This window comes from Sarcophilus harrisii, chromosome 2, assembly GCF_902635505.1.
Source record: "Sarcophilus harrisii chromosome 2, mSarHar1.11, whole genome shotgun sequence".
NCBI classification, from domain to species: Eukaryota; Metazoa; Chordata; class Mammalia; order Dasyuromorphia; family Dasyuridae; genus Sarcophilus; species Sarcophilus harrisii.
The window spans coordinates 297,610,338-297,629,898 of record NC_045427.1 but is presented as its reverse complement, the minus strand read 5'-3'; the positions used below and the strand labels follow the sequence as shown (position 1 = coordinate 297,629,898).

Below are 19,561 nucleotides of genomic sequence, written 5' to 3'. Positions count from 1 at the left end.
TGTAAAAACTGGGCATACTCTAAAAATGTCTTTTCAAAGAAGACTAATTTTGGGGACAGCTAAATGCTACAGTGGATAGAGCATCACCTATGAAGTTAGGAGGACTTGAGTTAAAATCTGACCTCAGAGATTTAATAATCACACAAATGTGTGATCCTGCACAAGTCACTTAACTCCAACTGCCTCACCAAAAAATAATCTTTTTTTTTAAGAGAGATTAACTTTAAAATCTTAAGCTTTTTCAAAACATCAAAAACTTTAAACATTTACTTCTTATTTCCTCCACTCCTAGCCTGTTGTATTGGGTGGTGTTTCCTAATAGACTTAACTGATTTTTGCTGTCATAACATAATTATAAATGAGAAAAAAAGCAAGCATATAACAAAAAAGGTTTAATATCATAGTATTAAACTGAATGTGATCCACATTCAATCCCTACAGTCCTTTTATAAATATGCTCCTGAATCAAATGGCCCATTGCTCAATAGAGTCTAATCAAAAGGTAGAAGTTGCAGCTAGAATTAGGCTAGTAGGATTACCTTTCCCTCAATTCTAGTGCTATGTTTTTTTCTAAAATGTTGTGATGTGTATCACATCAAATGCCGTTTGTAAAAGTTTGGGATGAAAATAAGCTTCATTTTTCCTCTTGAGCTCCACAATTTTTCTAACTTTACCCACTCAAAAAAGTATTCTGAATGCCATCAATACAATTCAATCACAAAAGCATTATTTTGGGAAGTGCTAGCCTAAAACACCCACCTCTTCTGTGTATCTATTGGGTGCATCACCTTTAAAAATAGGATAAGAATGTCACAGCTTTTCCTATAAGCTTATTTCTGTGCTTAAATAATTCTCACTCTCTGGAAATAATTACTCATAGAATTCAATTCCATCCTTAATATTGGAATATAAACCCATTTCTTATTGTCCTGTCCCTAATGGAACTGTAATAAAAACAATTAGTTACTATGCTCTTCTGTTAAAAAAAAAAAAAGTCTAGAGCAGGTTTTTCATACTCTGCTAAGATTTCTGATTCAAACAAAATAATAATAAATGAGATTACAGAAGAATATCTGTATCTCTACTAAGGTAGAGATCCACCACACAGTTTTAATTATACTTGGAATTTCCACAAGTCAATCATTTTTTGGATGCATATGAAAATTGAGAAATACTGGAAGATCAAAAATCTATTAAATTGTGCATAATCTTTGACCTAGTGATACTACTATGACACTACTACCAGGTTCATACTTCAAAGAGATTAAAGGAGGAGAGAAAGCTTAAATATATTCAAAAAATTTTGTAGCAGCTCTTTTTTGTGGTGGCAAAGATTTGGAAATTGAAGAGGTATCTATCAACTAGGGAATGACTGAATAAGTTATATGAGTGTGGAAAAGATAGAGTTGGTTTTAGGGAAACCTGGAAAGACTCATATGAACTGATACAAAGTGAAGTAAACAGAACCAGAATAATTTATACAGTAACAATACTGTAAAGAAAACAACTGAAAAACCTAGGAACTTTGACCAACACAATCACCAACCACAATTCCAGATGAGGAGGTAATGGAGTGCAAATTGAGACATATCTAAACCTAGATATATTTGGACATGGTCATTGCAGAAATTAATTTTGTTTCACTACACATTTGTAATGGGTTGTTTTTCTTCCTTTCTCAATGTTAAATGTGAAGGGTAGTGGAAGAGAAAGAAATCAGGCCTAATATTGTAACATTGATTTTTTTTAAAAGAGATATTTAGTGCATAAATGTTTTATAGCTTCTCTCCCTAATTGTATATAATTTTTCTGATTGATAAAGGTTTTGGGTATGGTTATATGTTTCTTTGCTCTGGAAGTTACCAAAAGTTGAATATGTATAACAGAATGGAGAAAATCATCAGTATTCTATTCAAAACAGAATCAAGTACATCAATTTATTTTTATTTTTAATTACCACATTAATTTTGAAAGGTAAGGGGTTTGAATGATCAAAATGAGTTGATCTTTGGAGATTCAGTATCTTGATGGCTGGATTTCTCTGTTAAAATTGGCCCATCCTCCTATTGGCATTTGTTATCTTCTACTGGACTCTGGCTGGCTCCTCAAGTTTGAAGTATTCTTCAATGTTCCTGGCAGACTAACATTCTTATCACCCAGTTTCACTATCCCCAGGGGCATCTTAAATGTCAGAGGAAAACATGGCTAAACTGGACAAGCAATTATTTAATTGTTCAGTGATTTCTGGTGAATTGAAAAAGCAGATTATTAAAAAATATTAATGCCAGCTAATTTGTCCCAGGCCAGGTTTTTTAGAGTCAAAGACTTTTTTAGAGTTATAAAAAACCAAACCAAATCAAACCAAACCAAAACAAAAATCCACAATTTTTTGTTGCTGTCAGAATGAAGAGAATAGTTTAACTCATTTGCTTTTGTCTGATTTGAAGTAACCCAGAGACAGAATGTAATCTGTAAACTGTATAATCAAAAAATAAAAAAAAGGAAAGTAAGACTGCAACAGTTATGCTGGAGATGTGTTTCGGTTTTTGTCCTCGACCTTCACCCCACCAAAATCATTCTGTATGTCTCCTATCCAATTTTTGTTCCTTCCAAGTTATCTTTTTTAAAACTCCAATTCTCACTGGTCAAGGGAACTCTGCACATAGATCACTGAACAGCTAAACATTATGAAATTTATCTTTAGATGGAGCTCCTTCCATGAGAAAGGCATTCATTGACTACCACAGTACATGATAGCTCAGTCTCTTAGTGTGACTATGAGTCCCAGATGTTACTTCATAAATAGGAAGGTGTTTTTTCTGACTTGCTTAGGATAATGCCAAACGTGGCTCTAGAACTTAAAAAGAGTTTGTCACTGATAGTGATATGAAAGCTAATTGGCCAAATTCAGTTATACACTCATCATTCTTTCCAATTTATTTTAAATATCATTACATGTCTTTTTTTTTTAATGTCCTTTTGCACCAGCCCTGAAGTCAGGAGGATCTGAGTTCAAATCTGACTTCAGATACTTCCTAGCTATGTGATCCTAGGCAAGTCACTAAGCCCCAATTGCCTCAGCAAAAAGAAAGAAAGAAAGAAAAGAAAAAATGCCCTTTCACTAAATGTCTCCTACACTGAATTTTTGATCTTCCTTTTTATTCTACTATGGATGATTGCATTAATGTCATGCAAGTGATTGTATGCCACAGAGGAAGTTTTGTATGTTCAATGCAAATAGCAAAATATTAACTGTGAATAAAAGTATTTGCAAAACATTATACATGGGACAGTTAGGTGGAACAGTGAATAGGACACAGAATTTAAAGTCAGAAAGACCTTATTTCAAATCATGACTTACACACTTATTACCTGTGTGACCCTAAGTCACGTAACCACTTTGTCTCTCAATTTCTTCATCTGTAAAATGAAAATAATCACACCTTTCTTACAGGATTGTTATGTGAATCAGCTGAATTAATATATGTAAAAATTCTTTGCAAGCCTTAAAGCACTATATAAACAAATATATTATATCCTGTATTTGGAGTTTTAAAAAAATGCAAAAAACCCAGTTACCTAAGTGGTGATATTTCTGAGTCAAATGGTATGCACTTTTTTAGCTCATTGGACATACTTCCAAAATACTCTCCAGAATGTTGAATCCATTTACAACTCCACCAATGGTGCATTGGTGTCTTTTCCCATGTGCCCTCCAACATTTGTCATTTTCCTTTTCTGTCATATTAGCCAATCTGACTGGTATGTGATAACTTTCACTAGTTTGCATTTCTCTAACCAACAGTAATTTAAAGTGTTTTTTCATATTACATATAACTTTGATTTCTTCATCTGAAAATTGTCTGTTCATTTCCTTTGACCATTTATCATTTGGGGAATAATTTATATTTTTATAAGTTTGATTGAGTTATCTATATATTTGAAAAATAAAGCCTTTATCAGAGACAATGCTGTGAAAATTGTTTCCTAGCTTTCTGATTTCCTTTTAATTTTGATTGCACTGGTTTTATCTAAAACCTTTTTAGTTTAGTATAATCAAAATTATTCCTTTTACATCTATTAATGCTCTCTATCTTGTTTAGTCATAAGTATAATACATATAAATGTAATATAATATGTTATATTATAAATATAATAAACTACTTAACTTAATAAACTATTTCTTGCTCTCCTAATTTGATTATAATATCATGCTTTATATCTCAATAATTTTGACTATGTCTTTCATTTTTAATCAAATTGACAAACTATATTTTCATAAAACCAGCTCTTAGTTTTATTAGTTCAATAGTTTTCTTACTTTAAATTTTGTTAATCCCCTTTGGTTTTCAAGACTTTGAAATTGGCATTTATTTGGAGATTTTTAATTTGTTCTTTTTCTAGCCTTTTTAGTTTGATGCCCAAATCATTGGTCTGTTCTTTCTCTATTTTACTGATTTAAGCACTTAGAGATATAAAATTTCCCCTGACCGATGCTTTACCTACATCCCATAAGTATTGGTATGTTGTTTTATTGTCATTTTCTATGATGAAACTATTGTTTGTTGCCATGGTTTATCATATAATCCACTCATTCTTTAAGATTGTTTAGTTTCTTCTGGGATACTGATGCATTGTTGGTGGAACTGTGAATGGATCCAACCATTCTGGAGAGTAATTTGAAACTATGCTCAAGTGTTACTACTGGGCTTATATCCCAAAAGAGATCATAAAGAAGGGAAAGGGACCTGTATGTGCACGAATGTTTGTGGCAGCCCTCTTTGTAGTGGCCAGAAACTGGAAACTGAGTGGAAACCCATCAATTGGAGAATGGCTGAATAAATTGTGGTATATGAATATTATGGAATATTATTGTTCTGTAAGAAATGACCAACAGGATGATTTCAGAAAGGCCTGGAGAGACTTACACGAACTGATGCTGAGTGAAATGAGCAGGGCCAGGAGATCATTATATACTTCAACAACAGTACTATATGATGACCAATTCTGATGGACCTGGCCATCCTCAGCAATGAGATCAACCAAATCAGTTCCAATGGAGCAGTAATGAACTGAACCAGCTACACCCAGCAAAAGAATTCTGGGAGATGATTAAAAACCATTACATTAAATTCACAATCCCTATATTTATGCCCACCTACATTTTTGATTTCCCTCACGGGCTAATTGTACAATATTTCAGAGTCCGATTCTTTTTGTACAGCAAAATAACGGTTTGGTCATGTATACTTATTGTGTATCTAATTTATATTTTAATATATTTAACATCTACTGGTCATCCTACCATCTGGGGGAGAGGATGGGGGAAAGAGGGGAAAAACTGGAACAAGAGGTTTGGTAATTGTCAATGCTGTAAAGTTACCATACATAAAAGCTGTAAATAAAAGGCTATTAAAGTTTGCAAAAAAAAAAAAAAGAAAAGAAAAGAAAAGAAACTATGCTCAAAAAGTTATCAAACTACACATATCCTTTGATCCAGCAGTGTTACTACTGGGCTTATATCCCAAAGAGATCTTAAAGAAGGGAAAGGGACCTGTATGTGCAAAAACATTTGTGGCAGCCCTTGTTGTAGTGGAAAGAAACTGGAAACTGAGTGTATGTCCATCAATTGGGGAATGGCTGAATAAATTATGTATATGGGTGTTATGGGATGTTATTGTTTTGTAAGAAACGACCAGCAGGATGATTTCAGAGATGCCTGGAGAGACTTGCATGAATGGATGCTAAGTGAAATAAGCAGAACTAGATCATCATTGTATACAGCAACAACAAGATTATATGATGATCAATTCTAATGGAGGTGGCTCTCTTTGACATCGAGATGATTCAAACTAGTTCTAATTGTTCAGTGATGAAGAGAGCCATTCACACCCAGAGAGAGAACTGTGGGAAAAGAGTATGGTTCACAACACAGCATTCTCACTTTGTCTGTTCTTGTTTGCTTGCATTTTTTCCTTTCTCAGTTTCTTTTTTCCTTCTTAATCCAATTTTTCTTGTGCAGCAACATAACTATAAATATGTGTATATATATATATATATATATATATGATTTAACATAGATTTTAACATATTTAACATGTATTGAATGACTTGCCATCTAGGGGAAAGTGTAGGGGAAGAAGGAGAAAATTTGGAACAGAAGGCTTGGCAAAGGTCAATGTTGAAAAATTACCCATGTGGAAATTGGAAACTAGTATGGCAGAAAGTAGGTATAGACTCATACCTATCACTATATACCAAGATAAGGTTGATATGGGTTCATGATCTAGATATAAAGAATGATATTATAAACAAATTAGAAGAGCATAAGATAGTTTACCTCTCAGACCTGTGGAAGAGGAAGGAATTTGTGACCAAAGAACTAGAGATTATTATTGATCATAAAATAATTTTGATGTTAAGTTAAAAAGATTTTGTACAAACAAAATTAATGCATACAAGATTAGAAGGGAAGCAATAAACTGGGCAAACATTTTTATATCCAAAGGATCTGATAAAGGCCTCATTTCTAAAATATATGGAGAATTGACTCAAATTTTAATAGTTCAAGCCATTCTCCAGTTGATAAATGGTCAAAGGATAGGAACAGACAATTTTCAGATGAAGAAATTGAAACTATTGTAGTCATATGAAAAGGTGTCCAAATCACTATTGGTCAGAAAAATGCAAATTAAGACCCCTACACACCTGTCAGATTGTTTGAGATGACAGAAAAAGATAAATATTGGATGGGATGTAGGAAAATTGGGACACTGATACATAGTTGGTGGAACTGTGAATGGATCCAACCATTCTGGAGAGCAGTTTGGAACTATGCTCAAAAAGGTATCAAACTGTGCATACCTTTTGAGCCAGCAGTGTTTCTACTGGGCTTATATCGTAAAGAAATCTTAAAGGAGGGAAAGAGACTCACAAGTGCAAAAATGTTTGTGTCAGCACTTTTTGTAGTGGCAAGAAACTGGAAATTGAGTGGATGCCCATCAATTGGAGAACGGCTAAATAAATTATGGTATGAATGCCATACTATGAAATACTATTGTTCTGTAAGAAATGGCCAGCAGGATGATTTCAGAGAGGCTTGGAGATACCTACATGAACTGATTCTAAGTGAAATGAGCAGAACCACTAGAACATGACAACAAGAAGACTATATGATGATCAATTCTGATGAATGAGAGTTTGATTTTTCTTATGCAGCAAGATAACTATATAAATATATGTATATGTGTATTGGATTTAATTTGTATTTCAACATATTTAACATGTATCAAATTACCTGCCAGCTAGGGGAGAGAATGGGGGAAAGGAGGGGAAAATTTGAAACAAAAGGTTTTGCAAGGGACAATGTTGGAAAAATTACCCATGCATATGCTTTGTAAATAAAAATATATATAAAAAAGAAAAAAATTAAAAAAGAAAAGAAAAATTACCCATGCATGTGTTATAAATAAAAAACATTAATAAAAATTTTTAAAAGATTATTTCATTTCTGATTTTTAATTTTTCCATAGTCTTTTATTAAATGTTTTATTGCATCATGAATTTAAAAGGATGTACCTAATATTGCCTTTGTGCATTTGATTAAAAGGTATTTATGTCCTAATACATGGTCAATTTTTGTCTAACAATATACCACAATGAGAAAAATTTATCTTCCTTTCAATCTTCATTCAGTTTTCTTCAGAGGCCTATCATAACCAACTTTTCTAAAATTCTACTCAGTTTCTTGTTTATTTTTTGGATAATTTATCTAGGTCTGCGAGGGGAAGTTGAAGGTCTCCCATGAATATAGTTCTAGTTCCTCATTTAACTTCTCCTTTAGAAATGTTGATACTATATTTAGTGCATATATGTTTAGTATCGAGATTACTTGTGTATAATACCTTTAGCAAGATGTAGTTCCCTACCTTGTCTCTTTTAATTAGATCTATTTTGCTTTTGCTTTGTCTGAGATCAGGATTGTTACTCCTTTTTTTTTTTTAAACTTTAGCTGAAGCCTTTTACATTTACTCTTTGTTTCCAAATGTGGTTTGTTGTTCTTTTATTTATAAATAACATATTGTAGAATTCTGTTTTTTAATCCACTGTGCTTCATGCTTCTACTTTATGGGAGAGTTCATCTTATTCACATTCATAATTATGTATATTTCCCTACAACCTATTTTTCTCTCTCTCCTTTTACTTTTTCCCTCCTGGCCAGTATTTTATTTCTGATGACTGCCTCTTTTAAACTGCCCTCCCTTCTATTATTCACCCTCTTTTCTTTTCCCATTTCCCTCTTACTTTCTTATAGGGTAAAATAGATTTCTGTACCCAACTGAGTGTTTATAATATTCCCTCTTTGACCCAATTCTGTTGAAAGTAAAGTTCAAACAATACCCCCTTCCTTTCATCTATTATAATAGGTCTTTCACACTTCATGTAATATAATCTACCCTATTCTGTTGCTCCCTTCCCTCTTCTCCCAACACAATCCTTTTTTTATATACCTCTTTATTATAACATCGTATCAAAGCCAACTTATACTTGCAAATACTGTATTATAACCTTCTGACTGCCCTAACAGATACAGTTCTTAAAAGTTACAAATATCTTCCCATGTAGGGATATAAGCAGTTTAACCTTATTGAATATTGTGTTTCTTTCCAGTTTATCTTTTTATGTTTCTCTTGAGTCCTGTCAGATGAAAATCAAATTTTCTGTTCAGAAAGAAAACTTCAGGAAAGTGTGGAAGTTTCCTATTTCAATGAATATTCATATTTTCCCTTGAAAGATTATACTTAGTTTTATTGAGTAGATGATTCTTAATTGTAATTCAACCAAGATCTCTAGAATCTCATATTCCAAGCCCTCAGATCTTTTAATGTAGAAACTATTAAGTCTTATGTAATCTGACTATGGTTTCTTGATATTTGAATTGTTTCTTTCTGGCTGTTTGTAATATTTCCTCCTTGACCTGACAATTCTGAAATTTGGCTAAAATATTCCTTAGATTTACTTTGGGATTTCTTTCAGGAGGTATTAAGTGGATTATTCCAGTTACTATTTTACTTTCTGGTTCTTGGCTATCATGCCAATTTTCCTTGATAATGATGCTGTCCAGATTTTTTTTTATGTTTTTCATGTAGTCCAATAATTCATATATTATCTCTCCTATATCTATTTTCCAGGTCAATTGTTTTTCCAATTAGGTATTTTACATTTTTTTTTATTCTTTTGATTTTGATTGATTCTTAATGTCTCAAAGAATCATTAATTTCCACTTGCTCAGTTCTCACTTTTAAGGAATTATTTTCTTCAATGAGCTTTTGTATCTCCTTTTCCATTTGGCTAATTCTACTTTTTAAGAAGTTTTCTTCCCTGGATTTTTGCATCTTTTTTTTCTATTGGCCAAATCTCCTTTTTAGGATTATTGCTACTTTCTCACATTAACACACTGAGTAGTAAGATGGCAAAATATAAATGCCGTGGGGTTCCACTATTGTTGCTGAGAAGAATCACTACAGAAAAAATGCTGGCACATTTATTTCATTGCACTTGTCTATTTGTTTTTTCCCCTTTCAGTTTCATTTACTAATTCTTTAAGAATGGGTTTAGTGAGACAGTTTTTCAAGCCAAGATCTCTGTGAGCCCATTTCCGTTTTTTAGAATTTTTTTTGGACTGTTATGTATGTGGCAGTAATTTTCCATCATCATAGAATCATAAATTTAAAACTTGAAGGTACACAAGATGTCATCTAGTATACCCTCTCATTATGGAGACCCATCTTCAGTAATGTTTTATTAGTATACACACATGCTAAATCTGTGGTACGTGTCAGATGTCTTTGCCATTCGTTTACCAGATAAAGTGTTTTCTAAACTTTTTGGGCTCCAATTGTGATGACTTTTATATCAATATCAGCTTTAAGCTCATTCTGAGTTTCTACACTCAATTCTTACACTATTTTTATAAGACTGTCCCAATTTTTATATTCATCCATTGTTACCTACCATCTTCTGTACATATCTCTAAAAAATTTAAATTGGTAATTGAGTTTTTGGTGTATTCGTACCATTTTATTCAGAAAACTGCTATTTTTCTTCCTCAGAATTTTCATTCTTTTTTTTTTCTTTTACTGAGGCAATTGGGGTTAAATGACTTGCCCAGGATTACACAGAACTTTCATTCTTAAGTGTTTCCCTTTCTTCCTGGGTTAATATTTAAAAATTTTTAATCCATAGGAATTCTACTTATTCTTCATATGAATACTTTGAGATATGCTTTCTCAAAACCATGAGTACATGTCAGACTATACCTGTAACTTTTCTTCTCCCTCCCAATTGCAAACGTATGGGGAAGTGATTACTTTCCTCTAAAGTTCGCAATATTATTTATTTCCAGAAATCAGTTCTTCCCTGATAGTGAGAATCAGATCCAGGATAGAATTCCCTTTTTGGTTCTACTACCTTCTAAAAATGAAATTATCATTATAGCGAGTCAAAAAGTTCTTAGTCATCTACTTTTAGCAGAAAGAACTCCACATGAACTGGTACTAAGTGAAATGAGCAATAACAATAATACTATATGATGATCAATTCTGATGGACATGGCTCTCTTCAACAATGAGATGAACCAAATCAGTTCCATCTGTTCAATAATGAATAGAACCAGCTGCACCCAGTGAAAGAACTCTGGGAAATGCGTGTGAACCACTACACAGCATTTTCAATCCATTTTTTGTCTGGCTGCATTTTTGATTTCCTTCACAAGTGTACATTATTTCAAAGTCCAATTCTTCTTGTGCAGCAAAATAACTGTATGGATATGTATACATATATTGTATTTAACATATACTTTAACATATTTAACATGTATTGGTCTACCTGCCATCTGGGGGAAGGGGTAGGAGGAAGGAGGGAAAAAATTGGAACAAAAGGTTTGGCTATTGTCAATGCTTAAAAATTACCCATGCATATATCTTGTAAATAAAAAGCTACAATAAAATAATTTTTTTAAAAAAAAAAGAAAGAACTCCAGCAGATGACTACATAATTTAAATCCCCCATTGCTATGTCATGCTTCAATGCCAGGTTTGTGGCGTTTCCCAGTCTACTCTAGTTCCTCTTTTTTCACAGGTGACATGTAGTATTCTATAATGATAAAAACCACTTGTTCCTCCATTCATTTTTATTCAAATGTGTTCCACCATGCTTCCCCACTCTGGTTTCTGGCTTTCTTTACATGAGTGTATATTTTTCATATTCAATAATACCCTAACCCATCTCACTCCACTTTTATCTAATGTGTTTTTTTAAATATGCCCTTTCAGAGCCAAATATTAATCATGATTTTTATCCTGCCATGTCTTAATGATATTTATGAAGTTGAAGATTTCCTTATATTAGGACTGTTATCTTCTCTGGTTGGTTACTAAGCTTTTAGTGTGTGTTTGTTTATGCTATAGACATAACCACAAGTTTTATTCTTTACTCTTTTCTTGGATTTTGTTTCTTATTAACTTAGGTATGTCTTAGTTACTCTCTTTCCTCATTGTAAGAAATCTCTATGGTAACTTGCATGGTAGTACATGTAACCATTTTTCTTTCTTATCGTTGAAAATTTAAAACTTTTTTAACTACATTTGAAAGGTACCAGGTAAATACAGTCTTACCCAGTCTTTATTAGGTAGACTCCATTTCTAATCAGACATCTGTCATTCTAATATTTTAAGTCATGAAAGCTGAATCACATTCTTGAATTCTGGCTTCTTTTCAAGTGATTGTTGATTGTTGGTTGAGTCATTTTTCAGTTGTGTCCCACTCTTCATGACCCCATTTGGATTTTGTTTGTTTGTTTTGGCAAAAATACTGCAGTAGTCTGCCATCTCTTCCTCATTTTACAGATGAAGAAACTGGGGTAACAGGTTTGAATGACTTGCCTGGGGTCACACAACTAGAAAGAAACACTTTCTAGAAAATCTAGTCTAGATTTGAACTCGTGAATATGAGTCTTCCAGACTCTAAGCTCAGCACTTTATCCATTATGCCACCTAGCTCCGTCCTCTCAGTCAACTGTTTATTTTCAAAATTAGCTTTTATCTTTTTTAATACGGGTTGTTGAAGAGCAACAGTGAAGAGAACACAAATCCATCCCCTATGGTTCTATTTCTTGACTAAGACCTCATAACCTTTGGCAAAACTTTAGGTTCCTTCTGGCAATGTCATTGTTCTTTATTACTAGGAGTAAGTTTCTGTGGAGTGCTGAAAGCACCTTTCCTTTAGAAAGGAAGATGACATAAAAGAAAAGATATCAATAAAAATTTTAACCTGAATTCACTGAAAAACCTATTTTGTTGGTTCCTCAATTCTGAATTTACTTATATAAGAAGTATGCATATACTTTGCTTCACTTTCATTTTACTTCAACCCCAAGAAAGCCCAGAGATGTTTTGACATTCTTTAAAGCTTTAGCATTGGGAATGGAGATTAGAGTTTTTTGCTTCAAATGCTCCCCCTGCTTTAAAATTTTTAATTGCTTTTAAATTCTTCATTCTTTTCTCCTCAAAAGTATGTAGGTTTTTCAAAAGAGAAAGTACTATGGGTCCTTCTGGGCAAAGATAAAAAAAGCCTTTAGTATCCATCAGTAAGGAACATTTTATCCCAAGCACTTTGCTATATTTTTGTTACAGTTATGTAATCTCTGTCCTGAGATACATCTGTTGTTTTTTTTTTTCCTTAGTTACTTAAACAAGAACAAATATCTGACTGTCATTGATGAAGATGCTTTTTTGGGAGTATACAGTGGACCTACCCTGCTGTAAGTAAAACAAAAGAAAAGTAAGCTGGTTCAAAATGCTAAAGACATATTGATGGAAGTCACTGATGTTAGGAGCATTGTTTCTTTCTTTCTTTTTTTAAAAAATATTTTTATCGGATATTAAATGGTAAATTACTGGTACACTGAGCTATTATTTGTGCTTTAATTATTTATCATATTGAGTATTTTATTCATGTTTGACTCGTCATGAAACTATTTTGGGGGTGTTTTCTTGGCAAAGATAGCAGAGTGGTCTGCCATTTATTTCTCCAGGTCCTTTAACAGGTGGGGAACTAAGGAAAACAGGATTGAGTTGTTCAAGATCACACAACTAGTGAGTGTCTGAGGTTGTATTTCAGTTAAGGAAAATGAGTCTTCCTGATTCCAAGTCCAGGGCTCTATCCACTGTAACAACTAGCTGCCTTATCACAACTAGAAACTTTTTCTTCAGATAAGCTATCTTCTTGGAGAAACCTATCTCCTTCAATAAGATTCAAAGAGTTTGTGAAGTTCCCTGCTGTAATGCCAGATCAAGCCATTACAGCCATGTGGATTCAGGAGAAAGAAAGAAAACAAACATGTATTAAGTAGCTAAGGCACTTTACAAATATCTTGTTTGATCCTCAGAACCTTGGGAGAGCAGTGCTTTTATTATTCCCATTTTACAGTTCATAAAACTGAAACAGAATTTAAGTGACTTTCCCAAGATCACACAGCTATTAAGTATCTGAAGCCATATTTGAACTCAGGTCATCCTGACTCCAAAGTCGGTGCTTCATGCACTGTGGCACCCAGTTACCTCTGCTTCATTGTCCATTGTTTTCACAAACAATCTTCATGAAGTATGATTCCCTATGCTCAGGAACAAGAATAAAAAGAAATATAGGCCCTTGTCTTTAGTTTTTAGGCAGGAATCTAGGATATATGTATAAAGAAAAAGTATATATTACCTTTATTCTGTTAGCTAAATACTAGAAATGAGGCAGTATGGCAAGGAGGAAAAATTTGAAGTTAGAAAACCTGAGTCCAAATCCAGGTGCTGAGACTTAAATAACCTTTTAGATCATGGGCAAGTCATGGGCAAGTTACTTACTCTTTCCAAACTTCAGGATTTTCATATGTGATACTTATGCTACCCATCTTACAATTTTAAATCTCACACTTTGTTAAAAAAAAAAAAAACAACTTCATAAATATTAGATGGAGGAGAAAAAGGGGGAGGGAGGAAGGGTTACTGGACAATTAGAGCAATAGGAGTCATTGATATGATGTGGCAACCAAAAATAAACTTAATTCAATCTTGCATGAAGACAATCCTAGCTTCTAGGAATCAGAAGGTGATAGTGTCTTTATATTCTGCCCTGGTCCAATGATATCTGGATATTTGTGGTCAGTTCTGGATGCTGTGGTATAGGAAGGATGTTAATAAGCTGGAAGGCATCAAGGGGAAGTTATCAACAATCTAAAAGAATTGGTTGAAATAACTGTGACTATCTAGCCTGAAATAGAGAAGAAACAAATGGGTAGTCTTCTTTAATCATTTGAAGACTAAGATGTAGAAAAGAGATTAGACATATTCTGTTTAGCCCTAGAAGGAAGGAGCAAGAGTAATATTCTAGTCTCACATTAAATGGAGTTTAGATAGAAACAGTCCTGAGACAAGTTGTTTTCTTATTATTCCTTTATGTGTAATAATGTTCTGCGTGTTATTGTACATCTGGATAAAATGTCAACCTGAAATGATCATTCAAAAAGAATACTATCTTCCTGGAGCACACATTAGGGAAATAATTAAGAGTGTTCTGATATGTCAGATGACCTGATGACCAATACTAACTTCTAATTACACTATTTTATGTTTCACATTTGACTATTTGTATATTTACCTGACTTTACAAAATTATTCTAAATCTAGAGACTAGGTAAAAAGCTGGTCATTTCTAGTTTTTGCTTTTTTTTATGTGATTTTTGTTTCAGATAGGAAGATCAATTTATAAAACTTAGGGAAGATTGCATTTTAACTTCATTTTAGATTCAATGATATTGGGTTTAAAGATAGTTGCATTTCAAGTTTCTGCCATTAGAATTTAGTTACAAAGGGAATGCATATGTAAATAAAAATTTCCTTGTTTTGAGAAATACTGCAGATATTTCTATCATTTCTAGTTTTATAATATCAGAAATGTTTTAATATCTAAAGAGATTTTTTTTAATTCTTGGAGTAAAATTAATTTCAGTTAATTGGAATTAAGAACTTCTACCCCAAAAATCATAATTGAGTGTCTCTTCAAAGTGTATAAGGTGACCTTGGATTTTCTAAGAATATACTAATGGAATACAAGCTCTTGCAAGAATTATTAAACTTAAAGGATGAATTGAAGTCTAGTGACAAATTCTCTGGGCAGGTAGGTGGCACAGTAGTTAGAGCACTGGGTCTGGAGTTAGGATGATCAGAGTTTCAATCTACCCTCAGAAACTTATGGCGGTGTGACCCTGGACAAGTCACTTAACTCTGCTTCGGTTTCCTTATCTGTAAAATGAGCTAGAGAAGGAAATGGCAAATCACTCCAATATCTCTGCCAAAAAACCCACCTGGGGTCACACTTGAGTGAGATATGACTGAAATAACTGAATAACAACAAAAAAAAAATAAAATAAAAAAAGATTCTCTGCTGTTTAAGGACCATCCTAACACAGTATGGTTAGTTCTGCTGTTACACTTGTTTTGAAAAAGCAAATTTGTTCCATCTTGATTGATCTATAAGGGGAAAATTTGAGCATAAGGGGAATTTCAAGTTTGCCTATGCATGATTTTCTATGAGAAAAAATAAGAAAATGAGTCACACTCATCCACTTCTACTATTGCAACTTTCTATCTGATTTCAGATAATTCCATCCATTATTTTGCAATAATTCACAACTAGCAATTCTTAGCCTACTTCCAAAAGCAAACTTCAGATGTCATATTTATTGCCTATCTTCTGGTATGATAGGAACTGTGGGAAATGAAAGCTGGTTCACATCTAAGCACTCCAATCCTCTCCATTCTTCCAACTCTATACCAAGTCTACAGCCCCTGATCCTAACCTCCTAAAGTTGCAACCCACCTGAGACTGCTCTCTTGCCAATATAGGCCACCTCTGTTGTTATATTACTAATGTGTAATATTACCCGTTATACTATGATGTATATCACTTATTATAATTACATGTATAATATACATGTTTAATACAAAATGTATAATATATAATTACATTCATATAGTTTATTAAATAAATATTTATATAATTATATAACACATTACTATTTTATATTATTATTAATAATATTACACTACAATGTGTAACATTATTTAACCATTCCTAACTACGTGATGACATTTCCTGTCTTTTTTTTTCTTTATGTGTCATTGTTTTTGGTGTATCCCAATACTGCTGGAGTCCAGCTCCTGTAATGAGATGAAGGATGTGACATACCGAGGCCGGGCAGAGAAGTCCTGGTTATGGACTCTTTGAAGTTTGTTGATCAGACACACAAAAATATATACCTCAAATGCTCATAGGTTTGATACAAAGTACACTCTTTTAAAATTCCTATAGCCTAACAATTCTACTATGATGTAAATGATTAAACCTCTTAAGCCTGGATCTTGATTACTTAGACAGAGATGTAAATAGTTGAGATACTCTTCAGAGTAAAGTTTATTATACTATTATCTCAGGTATCTTTCTCCCAAATGCTTTTAGTCTCCTTGTGGACATTCTTTCCTCCTAAATCCAAAGGTTCAGCTTTTAATTCAGAGCAGTGTTTGCATTTTGCTTCAGTCGCTAGATTATTAATTTATTATATTGACAAGCAGTCTCTGCTGTTTCAATAAGGAAATTTTGGTGAGCCAAGGGACTGTAAGACTCAAAACCTGGAATGGAGTCCTACCTCCTGACCCTTCACACACACCAGTTATCTCAAAAACCCTGTGGTTTTTAAATACTCCATTTTGATTAGAGCAGTGATTTTTAGGAGTACATATGTCAAGTTACAACAGATACATCTATAGAGACCCAGTCACCACCAACAGGTTGGCCACTAGATGAAGGAGTCTTTAGCAATGGCTTTAGGGGCTGCTAGGTGGCATAATAGATACAATGTTGGGCCAGAAAGATCTGAGTTCAGATGTGACCTCAGACACTTTTTAATAGTCACTGTGATCTTGAGCGAGTCACTTAACCTCTGCTTGTGTTACTCCACTGAAGCAAGAAATAGTAAACTGCTTTAATATTTTTGTCACAAAGCCCCCATGGACAGTACTGGTGTGATATTGGCCATGGAGTCACAAAGAGTCTGGCCCAATTGAACAACTGCACCACCACAACAAACCATAAAGCTCATCAAAATGCAAAGTCATCAGATCTTTGCACCCTCCTTCAATTTCCAGAGACCAAGGAGTACAAAAGAGAATGAAGGTCGTGAAGATATAATATATATATATCTTCTTTAATTATCTAGAAATTTTATTTGTATTGTTGTTCCTCTAAAATTAAGATCAGACCAACAACCAGCTGGCTCATCACTGGATGATCTGAACCATATGTGTATGTGAGTATATATACATATACCATATGTGTATCATATATGCATATATATGTATGTGCATATACATATGCTCTTATTATAATTAAATCCAGAAGACAAAAAAATTTTATCTACATAGAAGGATATTTCAGTTTCTCTTCAGAGAGATGAACAAATGAGTTCTCAAAATTGAGTTACTCATAATCTGTGAATTTGCTTTTCTTGTATTTTGATAACTATTTTAAAAGAATTGATTTTCTTTGTAATCTTATACATTTTATTTCAACCATTTTAAAATCTTCTGAGAACAGTTCATAGACTGCCAATGTGGTCCATGACACAAACAAGGTTAAGAATTGCTGTTCTAAATTCCAATCCAGTTGCAAATCTTTGGTTCTGAGTTTAATTTTCTCCATTTTTAAAATAAAGGAATTAGATTAAATCATCTCTAAGTTTTCTTTCAGTTATAAATCCTATGCTTCTATGTTTCTTCAATAGATAAAGAGGAGATTCCTGGAAATAATTTCATTTTTATCTGACACTTTAGGAGAATAGATATGGAAGGAATCCAATAAACTATGGTTAGGACCTGAGCTTTATGAGAGAAATACACTGAAGTGATGGGAAGCTCTCAAAAATAAAATCTGATAATAGAAAAAATGTTAATGATGTTTCTAAAAAAGTTGATATAGCTACATAGGAGACTGATGAGATTTTCTAATAAATATGAGTATGTGAACAGAGATTAAGTCTTAAAATGTAGTTTTAAGTACTGCATGCATACAGGCCATGAAACTATTGAAACCAAATCACTTTATCTCTTAGTTTGCTAGGCTACTCCTTAAGATTACAGAGTGGGTTATGACTGGCATTGTTTCCTCAATGGAAGTTCCCTACATCAATGAAATCACATATTTACTGCTTAGGGTCAGTCAATAAACATTGATTAGAAGCCTAACATATATTAACCATCACCCTGTGCTAATGTCTAGGGATACCAATGTCTGGGGAAAGACAAAAAACAGTTGCTATTGTAAAGGGCCCACAGTCTAATGAGGAAGACAACATGTAAACTAAATACAGGATAAATTGGTAATAATCACTAAAGGTAAGAGCCTAGAATTAAGGAGGAATGGGAAAGGCTTCCTATTGAAATTAATATTTTAGCTAAAGAAATGAGCCAAAAGACGTCAAAGAGGCCAGAAGTAGGAAATAATGGATGACAATAATAGATGAAAGAAAGCAGAAATTCGCAATTCTTATTTAGTTTCTAAAAATGGTTATCAGGGAACTGAAATCCAAAGTAATCTTTACGGTGGGTTTCGTTTTTCTTGTCTTCTCAATGAGTGAGCAGAGGAAGAAGATGGAAAGAGAGAATTCAGAATGGAAAATAAAATTGAATTTTAAAAAATTTTAAAAATTAAAAAAAGAAATTCAGTGTAATGAGCAGAGATGGTAAGCAAGTATATTGCTGTGCTTGATAAATCTGAGTTACCTGCCCTGGCTGAATTTTATTTCAGAGTATTTTAAGAACTTACAAATATTATTGCTGAACTACTTCCTGTGATCTTGGGCAAATTGCAATGCCTCATGAATCTGCAAGAGAATTGGAAAAAGGGAAAAGTTCTACTTTTCAAAGGGGGTTTTAAGAGATTCTTTCAGCTAGCTATAGGCTTATGAGCTGATCCTTAGGCAAAATTCTAGAATGTCTTAAAGATATGGCTTGTGGTTACTAGGGAAAGAAAGCAGTCCTGACTACAAGCCAGAATTAGTTCATTAAAAGCAGGCCTAAGTAGACTACCTTCATTCTCTTTTTTGACAGGGGTTTATTAGGGAAGTATTTCAGGCATTGTACACCTAGATTTCAGTGAGGCATTTGATTGATATCATGAGAGATTTTGTCAAATGCCTCCTATGCCCCAATCAAAACTATTCACTCATTATCTTAGGAAAATTTATTGGTCATACCATTCACCCCATTTGGAAGAACTCCTACCTGGGTATCTTAATCTCACACTTTTTCCAATAAGCTTAGTTCTCATCTCCGATATGATTTCATAATATAAAATGAATCATCTCTTCTCTGACCACATATAGTGACTAATTTGGATAAATGACTTTACCTTTAGGTCTCAGTTTTCCTATTTATAAAATGATGGAACTGAATAGGAT

General features: G+C 33.2%; 1 protein-coding gene across 1 annotated transcript in view; it reads left to right on the top strand.

Annotated features, from left to right (window-relative positions):
• Positions 1–19,561, top strand: part of TSHR (thyroid stimulating hormone receptor) — a 147,682-nt gene that overhangs the window by 113,322 nt on the left and 14,799 nt on the right. The window contains exon 9 of the mRNA XM_003756198.2: positions 12,743–12,820. Within this exon, the coding sequence (XP_003756246.1) occupies positions 12,743–12,820 (78 nt within the window). The remainder of the gene's footprint in view (positions 1–12,742; positions 12,821–19,561) is intronic.